The 17,474-nt window shown below is 41.7% G+C and overlaps 2 protein-coding genes, 1 non-coding gene and 1 pseudogene across 4 annotated transcripts; 3 read left to right on the top strand and 1 right to left on the bottom strand.

The window, feature by feature from the left end:
- The first annotated feature begins 962 nt into the window (after positions 1–962).
- Positions 963–3,539, top strand: SNAPIN (SNAP-associated protein). Its single transcript, XM_006861470.1, has 4 exons — positions 963–1,159; positions 1,429–1,475; positions 1,723–1,841; positions 3,438–3,539. Exons 1-4 carry the CDS (start codon positions 1,017–1,019, stop codon positions 3,537–3,539), a joined length of 411 nt encoding a protein of 136 aa, XP_006861532.1. The 5' UTR covers positions 963–1,016.
- A 700-nt stretch (positions 3,540–4,239) lies between these two features.
- ILF2 (interleukin enhancer binding factor 2) lies at positions 4,240–12,195 on the bottom strand. Of its 2 annotated transcripts, none has more exons than XM_006861471.1 (14): positions 12,092–12,195; positions 11,365–11,424; positions 10,779–10,821; positions 10,158–10,262; positions 9,339–9,416; positions 8,943–9,045; positions 8,318–8,383; positions 7,887–8,003; positions 7,407–7,485; positions 7,052–7,139; positions 6,207–6,268; positions 6,014–6,128; positions 4,878–4,968; positions 4,240–4,743 (listed from the first exon to the last, which is right to left on the bottom strand). In XM_006861471.1, the coding sequence occupies exons 1-14, from the start codon at positions 12,094–12,096 to the stop codon at positions 4,583–4,585; spliced, it is 1,173 nt and encodes a 390-aa protein (XP_006861533.1). In that variant the 5' UTR covers positions 12,097–12,195; the 3' UTR covers positions 4,240–4,582. The 2 variants fall into 2 exon arrangements, with proteins under 2 accessions (XP_006861533.1, XP_006861534.1); XM_006861472.1 differs by having other exon boundaries at positions 4,470–4,743; positions 10,158–10,281.
- Positions 12,196–12,414: 219 nt separating this feature from the next.
- TRNAM-CAU lies at positions 12,415–12,486 on the top strand. The gene has a single exon. It is a non-coding gene; the product is annotated as a tRNA-Met (tRNA).
- A 3,258-nt stretch (positions 12,487–15,744) lies between these two features.
- On the top strand, positions 15,745–17,075 carry LOC102841963 (annotated as a pseudogene).
- Positions 17,076–17,474: the final 399 nt, after the last annotated feature.

Genomic DNA, 17,474 nt, shown 5'->3' on the forward strand with positions numbered 1-17,474 from the left:
AATGGCTCTATAGGGTGTTATTATATAAAAGCCATCTTCAGCATTAACTAGGTGAGTTTGAACCACCAACCTTTCTGTTAATTGTTAAGTGCTGAAAAGTCGGTTTTGGTTAATAGACAAACATAACTCGTTTGTGCCACCCAGGGACCCCTGCAGCATTCTTAGGGTTCCCCAGAGTCCTAACCTCCAAGAAAGCATGGTGAACCAGGGGTATCCCTCTCCCTTACCTAGACCTGGCAGAGGTCCTAAAAAGCATGACGCTCAAGTTCTCTTTCCCAGTTCAAACCATAACCAGGCCCTTCCTCCCCACAGCCAAGGACCCTTTGCTAACCCTGTCACCACACTGCTTTCTGGCCCACCCAGGCTCCACATTTGGTGCAGGATGCAGGATGCAGCTGGTGGGTCTCACTGAAAATTCAACAAGAGATGTAAACTCTTTGGAAAGCCACGAGAAACAAAACTAGGGAATCTCTCAAAGACAAAAAAATGAATATATGGAAACGTAGTATGTATTTTCAGTGCCATTAAAAATACACTTTTTCCCTTGCTACTGTTAAGTGCTGTAGAGTCGGTTCCGACCATAGAGACCCTGTATAGGGTTTCCATGGAGCTTCAACTGCTGACCTTGTGCTTCCCAGTTCGGTGTTGATCCTACTGCCCCACACCAACATGGGAAGGCTATGGACAACAGGGAGATTCGTATTTTTCATCTCTTAGGGGAAAAGGTACTAGCTGCTCCAGCCACCCAAAGTAAGTCTCTTCCCTCCAATTTCTGTAGACCAGAAACAAGGTTTTCAAAAGCCACTACTGCAAGGCCTACAAAGAACTACAACTCCCAGGAGTCTGTAGGGCCCGGGCCTTGGCCCCGTCCTGCTCGCCCCAAAGACTTCATTTCCCAGAAATGCCAGTTCTGGGTGGCAGACGGCATTTGCCGGCGCCCCCTCGCGGCGCGCTTCCACTGAGCTTCAGTTCCCGGCGGCCCTCGCGGCAGGTTCCGGGCATAAGGATAGTTCGTGATGGCTGGGGCTGGTTCCGCCGCTGTGTCTGGGGCAGGGACCCCGGTGGCGGGGCCTGCAGGTCGCGACCTCTTCGCTGAGGGACTCCTTGAGTTTCTGCAACCAGCCGTACAGCAGCTCGACTCTCACGTCCACGCAGTCAGGTGCCCAGAGGGTGGGCGGGCCTCGACCGGGTCTTTTAGGGGGCGGGGCCGAGAAAGGGAGGAGCCAAGATGGAGTCTCGCTGGTTGGCGTTCAGACAGGACTAAGAATCAAGTTGGAAAGTGGATTTGAGGCAGGGTAGAATGGGTGGACGACGACACATGGAAGGTTAAGTTGAGCCTCGATTCCCACAGCACTTAAGAAACACATAGAGGAATTCGTTTCATGAGTTCATTAATTGCCTGACTGTGGACCTTGTATTCCTTTACAGAGAGAGTCAGGTAGAACTCCGGGAACAAATTGACAACCTAGCTACAGGTGAGTGAGCATCCTTCAATATTTGGATTTTCTAGCACACCTTCAATACTTCTTGTTTTGCCATTCTCTGGGCTGGGTTTCTGTCGCTTAGTTTCAGGATACCAGGGCTGCCAGTGAACTCCTTCAGGAATGCCTGAGTCTCTAGTGACTGTGGCCTGTGTGGGTGCAAAAGTGTTTTCCAACCCATTACTAGCATACTTTCCCTGAGAATGAGTTAACTCACTGTTTTACTTTACTACGTTCCCAGAACTCTGCCGCATCAATGAGGATCAGAAGGTGGCCCTGGATCTTGACCCTTATGTGAAGAAGCTACTTAATGCTCGGCGAAGAGTTGTCTTGGTCAACAACATTCTACAGAATGCCCAGGTAAAAGAATTTGGTACCAACAGTGATTCTTTGCTGAGTGCTCAGAGTATTCAATTTTAAGGGTGTTGTTAAAATCTACACAATGGAAGTCACAATTATTTTTTTTTAACTCTGGGGAAAGGATTGTCATCTAGTGTCAGCCATGATAGAGCTAATTTTTTTTTCAGTATTTGTTAGATGCTAAGTCGGTTCCAGCTCATAGCACCCCTGTGCACAACAGCACTAAATGCTGCCCCGGGACCTGCACCAGCCTCACAATTGTTATATTTGAGCCCATTGTTAACTGGCTGGCTGTGTGCCGTGGAGTCCGTTCTGACTCATAGCGACCCTGTACAGGGTTTCCGAGGCTGTAAATCTTTACAAGAGCACAACGCCCCATCCTTCTCCCACGGAACAGCTGGTAGTTTGGAATTGTTAACTACCACTGTGTAATGAATATGTTTGCAGCCATTTCTTCCCATTTTGAGTTGTGCCATATCAGCAAACAAATGTCTTGAAAGCTTTGTTCCACCCACATCATTGAAGGTCAACTCAAACAGCAGTTCTTCAGTATTTTGGGTGCCTTCCAACTTGAGGGTCACATTTTCCTACACTATATCTGGCAATGTTCTGCTGCTATTCATAAAGTTTTCAGTGGCTAGCCATTCAGAAATGGCCCTTCTCACCGCCTTTCACTCTTAGTGACCCTGATAGGGTTTCCAAGCAGCAGCTGGTAGTTTGTACCGCCAACCTTGCGGTTCAAACCAAACTTGGGGTCCAGTGCATATCCTACAGCACCATACCACTCCTGGGTAACCCTGTTGTTAATTGCCATTGAGTTGGTTTTGACTCATAGTGATCCTGTATAGGTTTTCCAAATTGTGGCTGGTGAGTTTGAACGTGGTTCAAGCTAACCTTGAAGTCCAGCGCATTACCCCACAGCAGCATGCCAGAACTCTGGGTGACCCTTTGTTTTTAAGTGCCATCTAGTTGATTCTGACCTATAGCAACCCTATGTAGGGTTTCCAAGGAGCAGCTGGTGAGCTTGAACCACTGATCTTACAGTTCAAATGACTGCAGTTTGAGGCATTAGCCCACAGCACCATACCAGGACTGCGCAGTTCTGACTCATAGTGACCCTGTGCAGGGTTTCTGAGGCTGTAAATCTTTATGGGAGCAGAAAGCCTCATCTTTCCCCCATGGAACAGCTGGCAGTTTCAAACTGCTGACCCTTAAGGTTTGTAGCTCCACTACGAGGACTACTGGTATTTAAATACCAGTGGCATAGCTTCTAACATCACAAAACACAAGCCACCACAGTACAATAAACTGATGAGTGGTGGTCTCAATACTTAGTTGCAATTTATGTTCTGTATCTCACTAGAGTCCTGGCGTGGCATTGTGGGAGACCACTAACCCACAAGGTTGGCGGTTCAAACTCACCAGCTGCTCCTTTGAAGCCTTAGAGTCGCTGAGTTGGAACCAACTTGACAGCACTTAACGTTTCAGTACACTTTGAGATGGATCATACATGAAAAATTTTTAAGCATCTAGTTAACAGTGACCTCTAAAAAGCCTTTCAGACAACAGTTATTAAGATACTCAATTGTCTTATAGGAAAGACTGAGGCGGCTAAACCACAGCGTTGCCAAGGAAACAGCCAGGAGGAGAGCAATGCTGGATTCAGGAGTTTACCCTCCTGGTTCCCCAAGCAAGTAGTACAGGCCAGATGAGCCCATGGCCTCAGCATATTACAAGTACTGTTCCCCACTGCCTTGTTTCAGTCATCATGAGAAGACTCCAGGAGACACTTAATCCCTGTTGACCCTGGGAGAGCAAACAGTCTTATGGTTTGTATTTGAAGCACCCATTTGTGTGGGGACCCTAAGCAACTGTACAGGACTCAGGATCCCAAAGGACTTAAAAGACATTATGGTTCTTGCTTTCCTCCAAGAATGATCTAAGACTATTACGTTTGATTTTCTTTTCTTTTTTTTTTTTAAGTATATTCATCTCCTTTCCCTTAATAAGGGCAAGGCTTTCTGTTATGTGCCTGGTTGGTGGGCTTGGGCACATGTCCTCTACCTGACTTCTCATTTTCCTTTGTTTACACTGAGGATTTGGAAGAGGGCAGTCAAAGCCAAGGTGAATGATGCCTATCCACCCTCTTTTATATTGCACTGGCATGAATATAGCAGCAGTGTTGCTAGAACCGTTTAATTCAATAAATATTTCTATCGTACTCTAGATTATGCTATTATGCAAAAAAAGCTCCTAAAAGTCCTTTATACTTACATCTAAATGGCTTCACATTATTTCATATTTATAATGTAAAAACCTATGTAATTTTCAATAAAGATAAGAGAACAAAAGGAAGCTAGGAAGACTGTCAGTTGCCAAGGAAACACAAGACCAAGAACCTTACAGGAAGTATTTAATCGTTTTTCTTAGAAAAAAAATTTTCAATTCACATTTCAACAAAGTACTGGTTGAGAGCAGTTTCCAGGAGATTGGAAATAGGAGAGTTAATAGGAAATGTTGGTATCCTGCTTCTCTACAAATGCATGGCATAGTCACAAATGGAGATTTCAGGCTGCTAAGCCAATACCAGAACCCAGTAGAATTGACACTTGTTCCTTTAGAGTTTAGTTTCCTTCCTATAGTCTCCCCATATCCTACAGAAATGCCACATGTAATGCCCAGTAGCAGCTAACTTAAGCTCCAAGTCTTCCCCTTGAGTAGGAAAGGGGATGAAGAGAGGGTCACTCCTGAGTCTCCATGCTTTCCTCTTCCTCTCCTTGAGGTGGTTCTTCTGTATTCTCCTCTTCCTCTTCTCCTTCCTTTTTCTCTGGTGGCTTCTCATAAGCTTTCTCTGAAGGTGTCACTATCACTCCATCCCAAGTAGATATTTCAGAAGCAAGATCTAAAAAAGTAAAATGATTTCTGACAACTCAAGTTTTAAGTCATGATTTACATGAAATACTAAAATATATGATAGTATATTAACAGCTTCTTTGTAGACCAGAGACTAGAAGCCCCGACCCAGTGATTACTCACAGCTGGCATCACCCTCTTGGCCAAGAATCTTCCTGAAGCCTCCATGTGAAAGGATTCGAACCAGAGTCTGAGCTGTGTAACAGACCATATCCTGAAAAAGAAACATCAAGGGTAATTCATAGGGAGAATAGAGATGACAACTTTTATTCTCAGGACCAGTCTTGGGAAGACCTCTAAAAACCATATTCCATTTGATTTCTGACCAGTATTTAGCAACTCTTCCGGGGCTTATCATCTTGACATTAGGTGGTGTTTCCCTTGAGTTACTAATGTTAACGGGGCCACCAGCTCATTAGCAACTACCCTTGCCTTGACCTACCAGGCCTTACATGTTACTCTATGCTTCTCATATGTTCATATTAATTTATGACAGTAACAAGACAAGCCACAGATAAAAAGCACCCAACAATGAGAAAACAGGCAAAGATGATTTTATTTTTTAAAATGTCTACTGCAACAGGGGAGATAAAACTGGAACTAAGTCTGGGCTCAACTCTGCAGCAGGGTTCTTAAGGGCTTCAGTGGAAAATAATGAAAGATGTTGGGTGATGATTGATGGGATGAGCTACTAAGTTCGCAATAAGGGCTGTTTGGCTCCAATTGTTATTTTTTTCTGATTCAGCTACCTGAAAATTCCTAAGGGATGAGGGGTAAAGGAGGTAGTAGCTAAGGGATTCTCTGACTGGGCACCTGGAACAGTGAAAGAGGGTAGTCAGAGGTCTAAGGTCAAAAGGAAGCCCCTATAAAGTTTAATTAAGCAAAGGAGAATGTAATGGTCATCTTGGTCACAAAATATCAAGAGACTTTGTATCTTTAATTAAGATAAAACCCATGCACATTTGGTGTCTTGTTTCTGTCATTTTTAATGCTAATTTTAGATAAAAACAATAAAGAGTTGATTACAATGAAAACTAATGTAAAGATCTGGAGAATCACACATTAGAGAAGTCCATGAGAAATATACATGCATACTTTCCTTTCCAGCATTCTCTTTAAGAACACTGCTTCCTGTAGGGGGTAGGGTGTTTCATGAGCTAATACTTGAGATTCTTATCTGTGGGCTTTAGGATTTTCCTGTCAGCTATATTCACAACCCAGCCTGGAGCCAAGCCCAAAGATACCAGCCAACACAATACCTGCTGTTCCAGGGTCATGACTGTGTGTACTCTGAAGTTGCCACTCTCACAGGGATCAGTGATACCCACTGAACCCGGCAGGAACAATCCTGCAGCCAGTATCTGTAAGCAACGCCTGAAATACAATGGGGAGTATTAAAGGAAGGCACAAAACAATTTACAACCAGCCCAAACCCAACAAAGCAGGCTATACCTGTATGCCACGTTGAGGGCCAAAGGTTGTCTGGTGGGGTTGTTCATCACAGCATAGTGCCCCTGAAAAACAATAAATCTGGTAAGCATGCTACCATAAATGGCAGTTCTATCTTCAAACTAAACTTTTATCATAAAATTTGGTCACTAGGGTTTAGTCAAAATTTCATGCTGAAATGTAATTCTGCAGTGGCTGTTGAGAGTAATCTCCAGTATCACAAGAAAGGCTGTCCCCAGGTCATAACATGTCCTACAAACAACTCCCACTTGCCCTTTAATGCAGGGCTACAAACCAACTGTCATAGCAGACAAAGCCAAACAGGAACAGATCAGAATTTTTATAATTTGGGAAATTTGTCATGGTACCAGAACAATAAACATTAAGGGGTTGAAGCACTGAAAAGGAATACTTGGAAGAAGCACTGAAAAGGAATAATCCAATCTGCATGAGATTGGATTATTAGCAGGATTATAGAGTCCACACCCATTTAAACTGTTAATGTTGGCCACTATCTTTGAAGCTCCACTTTGAATGACTGAACCAACCCTTGCAACAACTTCTTCACAATCACCTTCACTTGCTGCATATGCAGCTTTTGAACCACTGGAAAGGCTATAAGCCTTTTCTTGCACTAAAGCAAGAATGACAGGCACCTTTTCTGACTGACCTACAAATTCTTAAAAACAGATCTCATCATTTGTTAACACAGAGACTGTCTGTAATGAACTGATGGCAGTCATGAAAGAACACTATACTCAATAACTACATATTTAATTTAATACTCCTGAGAGGTTTCAGAATAATTATAGTTACATAAGCGTGGTCAAGAACTGCACTTTACCTACCAATAGGTCAAGAATCCAAGGTGTGAGGGGTTCAAAGCCAGGAAAACGAATCCTCAAATCCTTCAGCAGTCTAATGAGAACTTTAACTCTGAAGGTAAAAGAAATCCAGAGATTAAAAGTAATAAAAGCATGTACTTCCACACCTAAAGTACAGTTGAAACATACTCTATACTATTTCTACAACTACATGTTCTTTCTGTCTAAATGTATGTTAAGTGAGGGGGGATTAAAAATCTAGACAGATCACAGCCAAAATAACAACTGACAAAAAGAAATGGGGGAACCTGTTTTTCACTGTAGTTGGGGGGTGGGGGTGGGGGTTGGCAATCTTAAATATTCAGGAGGGACTACTCACGTGGACTGAGAAGCATTTTCCTCAAACCAGCGGGCATGCCGGATAGCGGCTAAGGCACTCTGCAGCACCTTGATATCCACTAGAAGACAAGGAAAGACAAAACATCCCTATCACTGAGCAAACATCAAATCCAATGACCACAGTCCAAGAACTTGGGAGACCTGTGTAACTTCCTTAAACCACTCCATGTTCAAATTAGTAAATTACTAGTCTGAGAAATCACTATTTCTTCCCCAAACCAACTCCAGAAACATGCAAAAGTTCATGATTTTCTCTAAAATCCTATCTCCCCCAATAAATACTTCCCAGCCCTTTTTTGGTAAAATCTCAAACTGCATTCATGTCCATTCTGTCTTTGAAAATTTCACTCTCTCTCAATTCCCAGAACAATTCATGTGGAACAGCAACAAGCTAAGTAAACTCAATAATCAATGTGTTTCATTTTTCCCAACTTTTCCAGCAATGGAAAAAGTGACTAACAATGGAGTTCTGGGTCTAGTTTTCGCAGATTGGGTGGTACTGTTGTAATAAGAATCTTCACTGTAGCATCAGAAGAACTGATCTCAAAGCCAGTTTCATTGGTCAGCATGGTCAAAACTGAAAGAAGGAAACAAAAAAAAAAAAACCGACAATGATTACATTTCCATTAAGTGACCAAACAGGTGGGGTTTTTTAAACCAGCAACAAGAGTCCACAATAAGAATTTAGAATACAGAGCTTAGAAGAGCAGAGTGATCAACTAGATTTGGAATGCCCTGAGGTCCCTGACAAACCTGTCCCAAAATAACTCTTACTTTTCCATGCAGCCTGATACAACTTTGTTAAAAGTGAATGTAATTACACTTCAAAATGTAATTAATTAACTTTGGCTCCTATAACCACTAAAATAATTTTCAACAACAAACTCAAACCTTCAGAGGGATCCTGTGCTCTTAGGCTTTCCACAACTTTGTTCCCCAGGGCAGCAACAGCTTCCACTAGATGAGAGAAAAGGAAATAGTAAATGTTGGCATGTCTAGTTACATTTATTTTCACAGGGTAGCTTTTTTAAAAGAAAAATTTATGTAGACTTTTCAAGCTTTTAAAGAAGTTGGTGGGCTCACTGAACAGTTAGTTACTTCCTAAACTCTCCCTACAGCAGGTTTCTCATCAGAGGCACTAATGACATTAAAAGGTGGATAATTCTTTGTTCCAGGTAGATTAGAGCTGCCCTTGGCAACTGTAGAATGCTTAGCCGCATTCTTGGCCACCAGTTATTTGATGCCAAAAGTAAACACCTTCCTCCACTAGTTGTGAAGATCAAAAATTATCTGCAGACCTAATGTCTCCAGAAGCCAAAATCGCTCCTAGTTAATTTAACACGGTCCTACAGTAACTGGCCATACATTTTTCATAGACACTCCAAAGTCTGCACTGTATCACCCCAATACACAATAGAAAACGCTATTGTTTCCCAAACATCTTTTCACAAAAAAATTTGGCTTGGAAAGATTACTATGCTCCCTCCCATGCATTGCCAGAAAGAGGCACACTCACATGTTGGAAGAATCTTTAGGATTACCACCAGGTCAGCCACATTGTGTCCCGTAGTCATCGTTCCCTTTTTATATGATCCTACCTGTCGCACTTCTTCAATTTGCTGTTGGAAAAGGGATTTCAGAAGAAAATTTTAAAAGAAAAAAGACTGCCTCATTCTTTTTGAATTTCTTTATTTCCCAGATTCAGATGCAGGAGGGGTCGTATCATATTCCAAAACCACCTCATAAATAACAATGATAGAACTCCCCAAGATCAGTATCAGAAAGGAAAGGCACTGTACTTTTACCATTTTAGGCTTGGATTTAGAGAAAGACAACTGGAATTCAGACAGAAGCCAAGGAAACGTCATTAGTACCAAGTCTGCCCTTTCCTAAAACTAAATCAAATACTAACCACTTCAAATGTCCCTGGAGCCACGATCAAATTGTCAATCACATTGTTTATTTTTGTCACCAGAGAGAGTATAGAAGCCTGAAAAACAGATATTACACAGAAATTAAACAATTTCTCAGAGTATTTTCCCCAAGCCCCTTCTATATAAGGCTTGTTATTGTTAAGTGTCGTCAAGTCAATTCCAACCCATAGCATAGCAACCCTGTATAGGGTTTCCAAGGAGCAGTTGATGAGCTTGAACACTGACCTTGCAGTTCAAACAACTTTGCAGTCGGACGCATTAGCCCACAGCACATTAGTCCACACCAGGACAAGTTTAGTACCAACATAAAGCTTTAAAAACAAGTTGGCCCTGCTGGACCTTAAATTTGCCATAACAAACTTTGATCCCACAGAATCCCCCAATAAAAATCTGACTCTCTCTCTCTTGATGTATATATATATAAAATCTGTTTACACATTCACCTGGCTCTCATCTCCATCCACATGAGAAATAAGTAGAAAAGTTAAACCCTGCATCAAGGTTCAGCTTTAATAATTTACTTGTAAGCTCACCTATAGTTACTCACTTTTCTAACATTAAAAGGAGCCCTGTGGTGGTGTAGGATAAGCAATGGACTACTAACCACAGGTTGGCAGTTCAAAACCATTAGGTACTCAGCAGGAAAAAGAGGAGGCTTTCTGCTCCCATAAAGATTTATAACCTCGAAAGCCTATACGCCTATACAGTGTCCCTAGAATTGGAACTGACTGGATAGCAGTGGGAATGGAATAGGCCCCTTCTTAGAGAACTCGCAAGAAAGAAGCCAAAGAACACACCTGTTCAGCAGAATTAGGAGCAAGGTCTTGATTCCTCTTCAGCAAGGCCTCACTGAAGGATGTTTCATCAGGGGCTGGCTTGACTCGGGGAAAAGCCATCTCGCACTAAACCAGAAATAAACAACTACTATATACAACCATCTGCTCCTCGGAAACCCTACATAGGGTCACTATGTGTCAGAAGTGACTCGACAGCACTAATAAACAGATACAATATTTACCAAAAACTATACATAGGAAAAACTTGTTTCTCTGCTGCTAAAAAAAAATTTTTAACTTGTAGAAAATGCTACACCTATTTTTTTACTCCTGAAGACATTCAAGCAAGGATACAAACAAGAAACAGTCAAATTAAGCTTGAACTACCTTAATATTAACAATTAATTATTCTGAACAAAGATTACAATCATATGACTGCCAAGTAGTCAAAGAATTATCTCCTCACCCAGACACTATTTTTGCATGTAAGACAAATATACAAAATCCCATCTTCATTCACAAATCTCTTTTCCTATTCTAACTACCATTTAACTTCATTAACAAGGAGATACTGGGCTCTATTTCTACATCTACAGGTAAATAGTGGCCCAAAAGCATTTATTATTAATCCAAAGTACTCACCAAATAGAAGTCAAATGGGATATGAGGCACAAAGGGCCTAAACCTTTAAGTAAGACAAGGGAAACAGACAAAATTATTCACCACATAGATATCGAATGAAATTTTAAGTGAAACAATCCTTTTATTTTCTCTTCCTAAATTGTTTGGTTTGCTAGCACCTCTTGGAGACTGAAATAAAGAGATGTATACATTTGTTAGCATTCCAGAGGATACTAAGCCTCCTAAACATAAAGCTTTAACAGAGAGAAAACAACTGATTGTTCAAAGTTACTATCACCTAATTGCATACTGCACCCCCAGCCTTTCCCAATCACTGACAACTGGTTAATACAATCATATTTTTGTGATTATAATGTACTAGCAATTCTGAAAACATGTCTGTCCTCAGAACCAGTGATAGTCTCCTGGGGGTGGGGTGGGGTATCCTTGTTAGGAAAGTGGGGTCACCTCAACACTTAGCAGGAGAGCATGTTGCTAAACCACAACTCTCTCACATAAGCAAGTCACAGAAGTCCACTTACTCCTATTTAGATGATTGAAACAGCAACCACCTAGTGCTGAGATGTTTAAAAAAACTGACACTTACCCTCCTCCTGGGCCTCCTCTGGAGCCAAAGCGCCCACCCCTACCTCGGCCTCTGTCACCCCTAGAAATGCATTAAAAGGATTTTATTTTGACTTCAATCGAGGAAAGGAATCTCCATCCTATCAGCCACATCAGTTCATGCTAGCCTATGTCCATCGCTCTCAACTATCCCACCATTTACTTCTCCCCCTCCCCCAGGACCTGCTTCATTCGGGATAACTGCATCACAATGCCCCACCAAGTAATAATGATGGGGCCCAGACACTGTGGTCCTAAGAAATACACCAAAACCCCTAGACACACCAATCTTAACACTTCTGGAGTTCAAATGGTAGTGTTCATGTAGTCATGTACGTACTAGAACACTAATTGAGCATATGCTGTATGTCAAACATTTAGCATTGATAACGAACGCAACACGTTCCAGCCTTCTCAGTCTAAATGGGGTGAGAATGCGGAAGGGTACTCCTGGGACTACAGCAACCCACTCTTACCTAAACCCCTAAGGGACGACGATGTCGAACCCGCCTTCCCACTCTCAAGACCCACCCCCATCCCAGGCCTCTGCTTCTCGGCCCCGGTTGGCCTCCGACCCCTCTCCGTCTAAAAGGACAGCAAGTCCAACTATTAAACTAGCCCTTAGATACGTGGCCTTTTCAGCTCCTCTGACTTCCCAAAGATTCCCGTTGAATACTCAAAACATTGATAGAAAACCCGGACTCCTTTACCTCATGGCGCCGTGAATTCCTAACAATGGAGGATACACCAACCGCCCCTTCCTCGGAAGAAACTACTGGAGAAGCCGCTAGCTGGAGTGTCCCAACAAAACCCGTCGCAATTGGTTCCCGCCTTACCCAAATGCTAACATCTATTGGTTTACGAAAAAAACCGGTTTACGAACCAATTAAAAAACGCCTACTATCAGGACCTAGCCAATAAACACAGGTATGACAATTTTTGAATCAGACACTAGATGGCACTGTGTAGCAAGTCAGGACCGCGAGCATAGTTAAAACTTCGTATAGGCATTTTGAAAGGAAAACCATCAACCAGCAGAGTGGCGCAGCGGAAGCGTGCTGGGCCCATAACCCAGAGGTCGATGGATCGAAACCATCCTCTGCTATCTTTGGTTTTCTTTTACTCCCTCCCAGGAAAAAAGTGTTTACTTTTTTTTTTTTTAAATTTAAGGTTTTTATTGTGGACTGAGTGAAAAAAATGTTTACTTTTAATTTTTTTTTAAAGTACATGTAAACGACATCTTTCTAATTCTCCCACTCTCAAAAATGCAGCGTTCGGAAACTTTTTCAACACTGCAAGTGAGGTGGGGAATTTAGAAAGGGATTCTAGGCAGCAAAGAACCCTACTCGTCTGGTTGCAGTTCACAAAAGGCTAGAAACTTGAGGCGAGAGAAACTGATTTCTGAAGAACCCTAGATGGTGAGGAATTGCAAAAAAAATAGAAGCACCTTTTGGAAAGTGGACTTCATAATGAAGCAAGAGAAGTAGCAAGGAGGAAAGTACTGGACCCATCCAGCTTCACTCCAGTTCTCGCTTTACAAATGCCCTGGAGGATTTCTTCCTTCAACCAGGTTTCATCCACAACATAAACGAATTTATCGTGTTTGCATTTAAATTCATCTTATTACGTACTGTGTGCTCTCTATTGCCCGCCCTATTGTCTTTTTCTCCTTGTTGCCTTCTTTTGCATTGATGTTTATTATTCCTTGCCGCCCGACCATTCCCTGTCCTCCACAGCCCTATCCTCACCCCCACCCTTACCCCAGTCAGTTAACAGTTACATACACTTAATTCAACTTTTTAGTGGCTACCCCCAAAATTCCAACATGTATTCTTGATTTAGTAACGTATTTTTAAATTGTTGAAGAGCAAAGATGTCAGCTTGAGGACTAATCGCATATGCATGCAAAAGCTGTACAGTGAATATGGAAGACCGTAGAAGAATTGATGCTTTTGAGTTATGGAAGAGAATATTGAAAGTGCCATCATGGGCTGCCAAAAGAACCACTAGATTCGTGTTGGAAGAAGTGCACCCAGAGTGCTTCTTGGAGGCCAAGATGGCCAAACTTCGTCTCTCAGACTTTGGGCATATTGTCAGGAGGGACCAGTCGCTGGAGAAGAGTATCATGTTTGAGAAAAAAAGGAAGACCCCCCCAACGAGATGGATTGGCCAAGTGGCAGTATCGATGGACTCAAGCGTGGCAACCGCAGTGAGGTTGGCCCAGGATCCGGCAGTGTTTCGTTCTGCTGTGCATAAGGTCGCTATGAGTCGGTACCGACTGGATGGCACTTAACAACAACAAGGTTATGCAAGAGGGTTACCTTCCTTCCTCATGAAAAATACAGAAGTAATTGAATTCCATTTACCATCACCACTCACTACCAGCTGTTCCGTGGGAGAAAGAGGAGGCTTTCTGCTCCCGTAAAGATTTACAGCCTCGGAAACCCTGTACAGGGTCGCTATGAGTCGGAACCGACTCCACGGCACATAACAACAACAACATTATTGTTTAATTCTTTTATATTAATATTATATGTATATATGTTTATATATAGTAAAATGCACAGAACATATAGCTGCATAGCTCACTTAATTTAAGTAATGTACTATGCCAATGGAATCCTAGTGTGAAGCTGTAAGATAGGCACTGGGTGAAAACCGTAGGGTCGGCCATTCAAATTCACCAGCTGCTCCTTGGAAATCTATACAGGGTTGCTATGAGTGGGAACAACATTATTTCCATGTAACTACCACCCATTTTCATCACCCAAGAAAATCACTTCATACCTTTTTGCCATTCCCCTAGACACAGTCTTTTTGTTAGTGTTTAAACGTCATATAAATTAACTCACTTGGAGTCTTGGTGTGGCGCTGTGGGTTGATGCACCAGACTGCAAAGCCCTTTGAACTACAGTTAGCAGTTCAAGTCCTCAGAAAACCTATACAGGGTCACTATATGTCGGAACCGACTCGATGGCACTTCACAACAACAACAAATGAACTCATACTGTATGTACTCTTTCATGCTCACTAAATATGTTTTGAGATTCTTCCACAGTTATGCATTTGTAAGCAATTTGTTCTTTTTTAGTTCTCAGTAGCATTCCATGGTATAAATATATCACGATGTGTTTATCCAGTCTCCTGTTGATGAAATGAAGACTGAAAACACACTGAGATATATGCAAACACTTTTAGGTTGTTTCCATTTGGGGCCATATGAATAAAACTGCTATGAACCGTTTTGTAAGATTTTTTGAACATTTTTTAAATTGTGAATTAAAAGGATTACAGCAGAGATCATCAGTCCCACATTTACAAATCACACACTTCGTGTCTTTACAGTGATTGCAATCCCTTCCATGTACCATCAGTTTTTACCTCTCTTCACTTTAAACTCTTACACACCTCCCTGTGTCTTCCTCTACTACCTTCATCTTTCCTATGTCAACTTTACTTTTGTTATATATTGTCCAAGTTAACATATGACTACTTCTTGACATTGCAGTCCAAACCAACTTTTCCTGTCCAGTGCTTGTCCTACAGCGCCATACCAGGACTCCTTTGATGTACATAAATGCCTAATTTTTGGAGGTCCCAGTCATCCATTTTGTCTTCTGCTGTTTGTGTGTTGTCAATTATGATTGATAGTATATTTATGCCATGTATCAGTGCCCCTAAGTTTGCCCCTATTTTTTAATTGATGATCTTTATAGTTTTGAGTTTCACATTTAAGTCTTTAACACACATTGCATTTCTTTTTGTATGTGATATGATATATGGATCTTGTTTTATTCTTTTGCAAATGGATTTCCAGGTTTGCTAGCACCATTTGTTGATGAGACTATCTCTTCCCCATTTAATGTGTTTGGGCCCTTTGTCAAGGCTGACCATAGGTGAATGGATGGATGTAAAAGATTTTGTGTGGTCAGACACATTCCTTCATTTATTTTGCATAGATAAATAGGTTGTTGTTATTGTTAAGTTTCCTCAAGTCTGTTCCGACTCATAGAGACCCTGTATAGGGTTTCTGAGAAGCGGATGGTGAACCTGAATCCCTGATCTTGTGGTTAGCAGTCCAGTACTTATCCTGCAGAGCCACATAAGAACTCCTAAGATACATGCAAGTATATAGAATTGAAATTCTATATTTGAAGTCTCACAAAATCTTTATTAAGTTGATGGTAATTAAAATCAACCTACATATTAACAATTTTTGATGCTTTTTATTCCTTTCAGCATTTCCTTCTATCTGGGATGTTATTTCTTTGGATCAAAAATATCCTTTAGGTGCCAGAGTTTTGAACAGCTTTGGGGGAGTCGCAGATCCAGCTCTACGTGGTCACCTGGATTGATAGTCACGATGACCGTCCACTCCATGGAGGACTTGGACACCTTCAAATATAGTAACCTGCAGAACTTGGCCAAGGACCTGGGCCTCCAGGCTAACCTGAGGGCTGATAAGTTGTTAAAAGCCTTGAAAGCGCACCTTCAACAGGAAGCAAGAAAAGAAAATGAGAAACAGACTGAAAGTCAAACTTCTTCATCCTCTTGTGATGAGAGTGAGATACAAAATAGAGATCAGGAACAAATGGAGAGGAAAACTGTCAGCCACACCACCAAAACACGGAGAAGGCGCACTACAATTGTAAGGAACGCAAACTCCCAGTGTCATTCAGAATTGAAAATAAAGTGATCCCACTGAATTCCAGAATCGGGAGCAGCAGGTAAACCAGGATTTCAAAGCTGCTGTAGATGTTCCTTCTTAACCACGTGAGAGCCAAGTTGATGAGAAGTCTGTTTCCATGGAAAAAAGCAGAAAAAATGGTAATGAAAATTTAAAGATACCTTCAAAAAGACAGAGGTTTCTTTCCACAAATGGTTTTCCAAAAGCTGGAAAAAATAAAAAACCTGGAAGCACTACTCCAAATTTTAAGAAGCTTCATGAGGCTCATTTTAAGGAACTGGAGTCCATCAATCAATATGTTGAAAGAAAAAGGAAACATTTTGAAGAGAATGACAACTCACTTAATGAACTGAAGAAGCAGCCTGTTCACAGGGGCGTTGTGTTGACTCCAATATCATCTCCAGTTCCGCTCAGAAGGCCCTCTGTGGCTTGCACTCCAGGCAGCCAACGACGCTCGCAACGTGGATCTTAGGGCACCACAAGTTGGAGCATCTTATATACAAAGCGGTCAGTCAAGTCCTCCATCTCGGCAACAAAAATGAATATCAGGTTTTCAGCTACTACTGAAGATAGCATAAACGCTCACTGACCAAGACTCCAGCCAGAAAGTCTCCACATGTGAATGTATCTGACTGTGCTTGAGACACAAAAGTTAAAGGCTGCCAAGCCTGATTTTGCTGCTGTTATTACCCCCTTCAAACTGACTACAGAGGCAGTGCAGACTCCTGTGTCCAGTAAGAAACCAGTGTTTGATCTCAAAGCAAGTTTGTCTCGTCACCTCACCTATGAACCACACAAAGGGAAGCTGAAGCCATGGGGGCAATCTAAAGAAAATAATGCCATGAAAGAACATGTAAGCAGAGTGAGCTTCTTTCTATAAGAAAATGTACAAACAACCTCATCTCCAGACAAGGGAAGAGCAGCGGAAGAAACATGAGCAAGGATGAAAGGAGAAGAAAGCAAAGGTTTTGGGAGCCCAGAGAGGCCTCACTATAGCAACAGATTAATGTTTTCTTAATATTCTGTTATTCTAAACCATTTTGTCTTTGCTTCTGTAAATATTTTTATGCTGTCCTCACATTCTTCAAGACCTTTTTCTACTCCTGTGTTTATATGTAGTGTCTGTGGCCTCCACCTACTGTGTCTCTTTAAAGATTCTGTCACTATAAAGCTGAAATAACAAGTTAAAAATAGGGACGCTTGGATGAAGAGGTGTCGCATCTTCAGTGTCTAATATAGAGAATCCAGTAATGAAATGATGGACCATATGGTTTAGTTATAACATCAATATTTTACCCATGTGAAAAATGTTTTTGTCTAAGCTTATATAATAAGTACCTTTGTCTAAACTCATATATAAAGTCACTTCATGTAACTGCCATGTATCACTCATTGTATTCTTAAGA

The sequence above is a fragment of the Chrysochloris asiatica genome, unplaced genomic scaffold (assembly GCF_000296735.1).
Source record: "Chrysochloris asiatica unplaced genomic scaffold, ChrAsi1.0 scaffold00042, whole genome shotgun sequence".
Lineage (NCBI taxonomy): Eukaryota > Metazoa > Chordata > Mammalia > Afrosoricida > Chrysochloridae > Chrysochloris > Chrysochloris asiatica.

Excerpts from the sequence above, each read along its gene's own strand:
- SNAPIN (XM_006861470.1), top strand. The coding sequence starts at position 1,017 with ATGGCTGGGGCTGGTTCCGCCGCTGTGTCTGGGGCAGGGACCCCGGTG. Across the intron at positions 1,476-1,722 it reads AATTGACAACCTAGCTACAG|AACTCTGCCGCATCAATGAG; the intron begins GTGAGTGAGCAT and ends CTACGTTCCCAG. Across the intron at positions 1,842-3,437 it reads ACATTCTACAGAATGCCCAG|GAAAGACTGAGGCGGCTAAA; the intron begins GTAAAAGAATTT and ends ATTGTCTTATAG.
- ILF2 (XM_006861471.1), bottom strand. Across the intron at positions 9,046-9,338 it reads CTCCAGGGACATTTGAAGTG|CAAATTGAAGAAGTGCGACA; the intron begins GTTAGTATTTGA and ends CTTTTCCAACAG. Across the intron at positions 7,140-7,406 it reads GAAAATGCTTCTCAGTCCAC|AGTTAAAGTTCTCATTAGAC; the intron begins GTGAGTAGTCCC and ends TTTTACCTTCAG.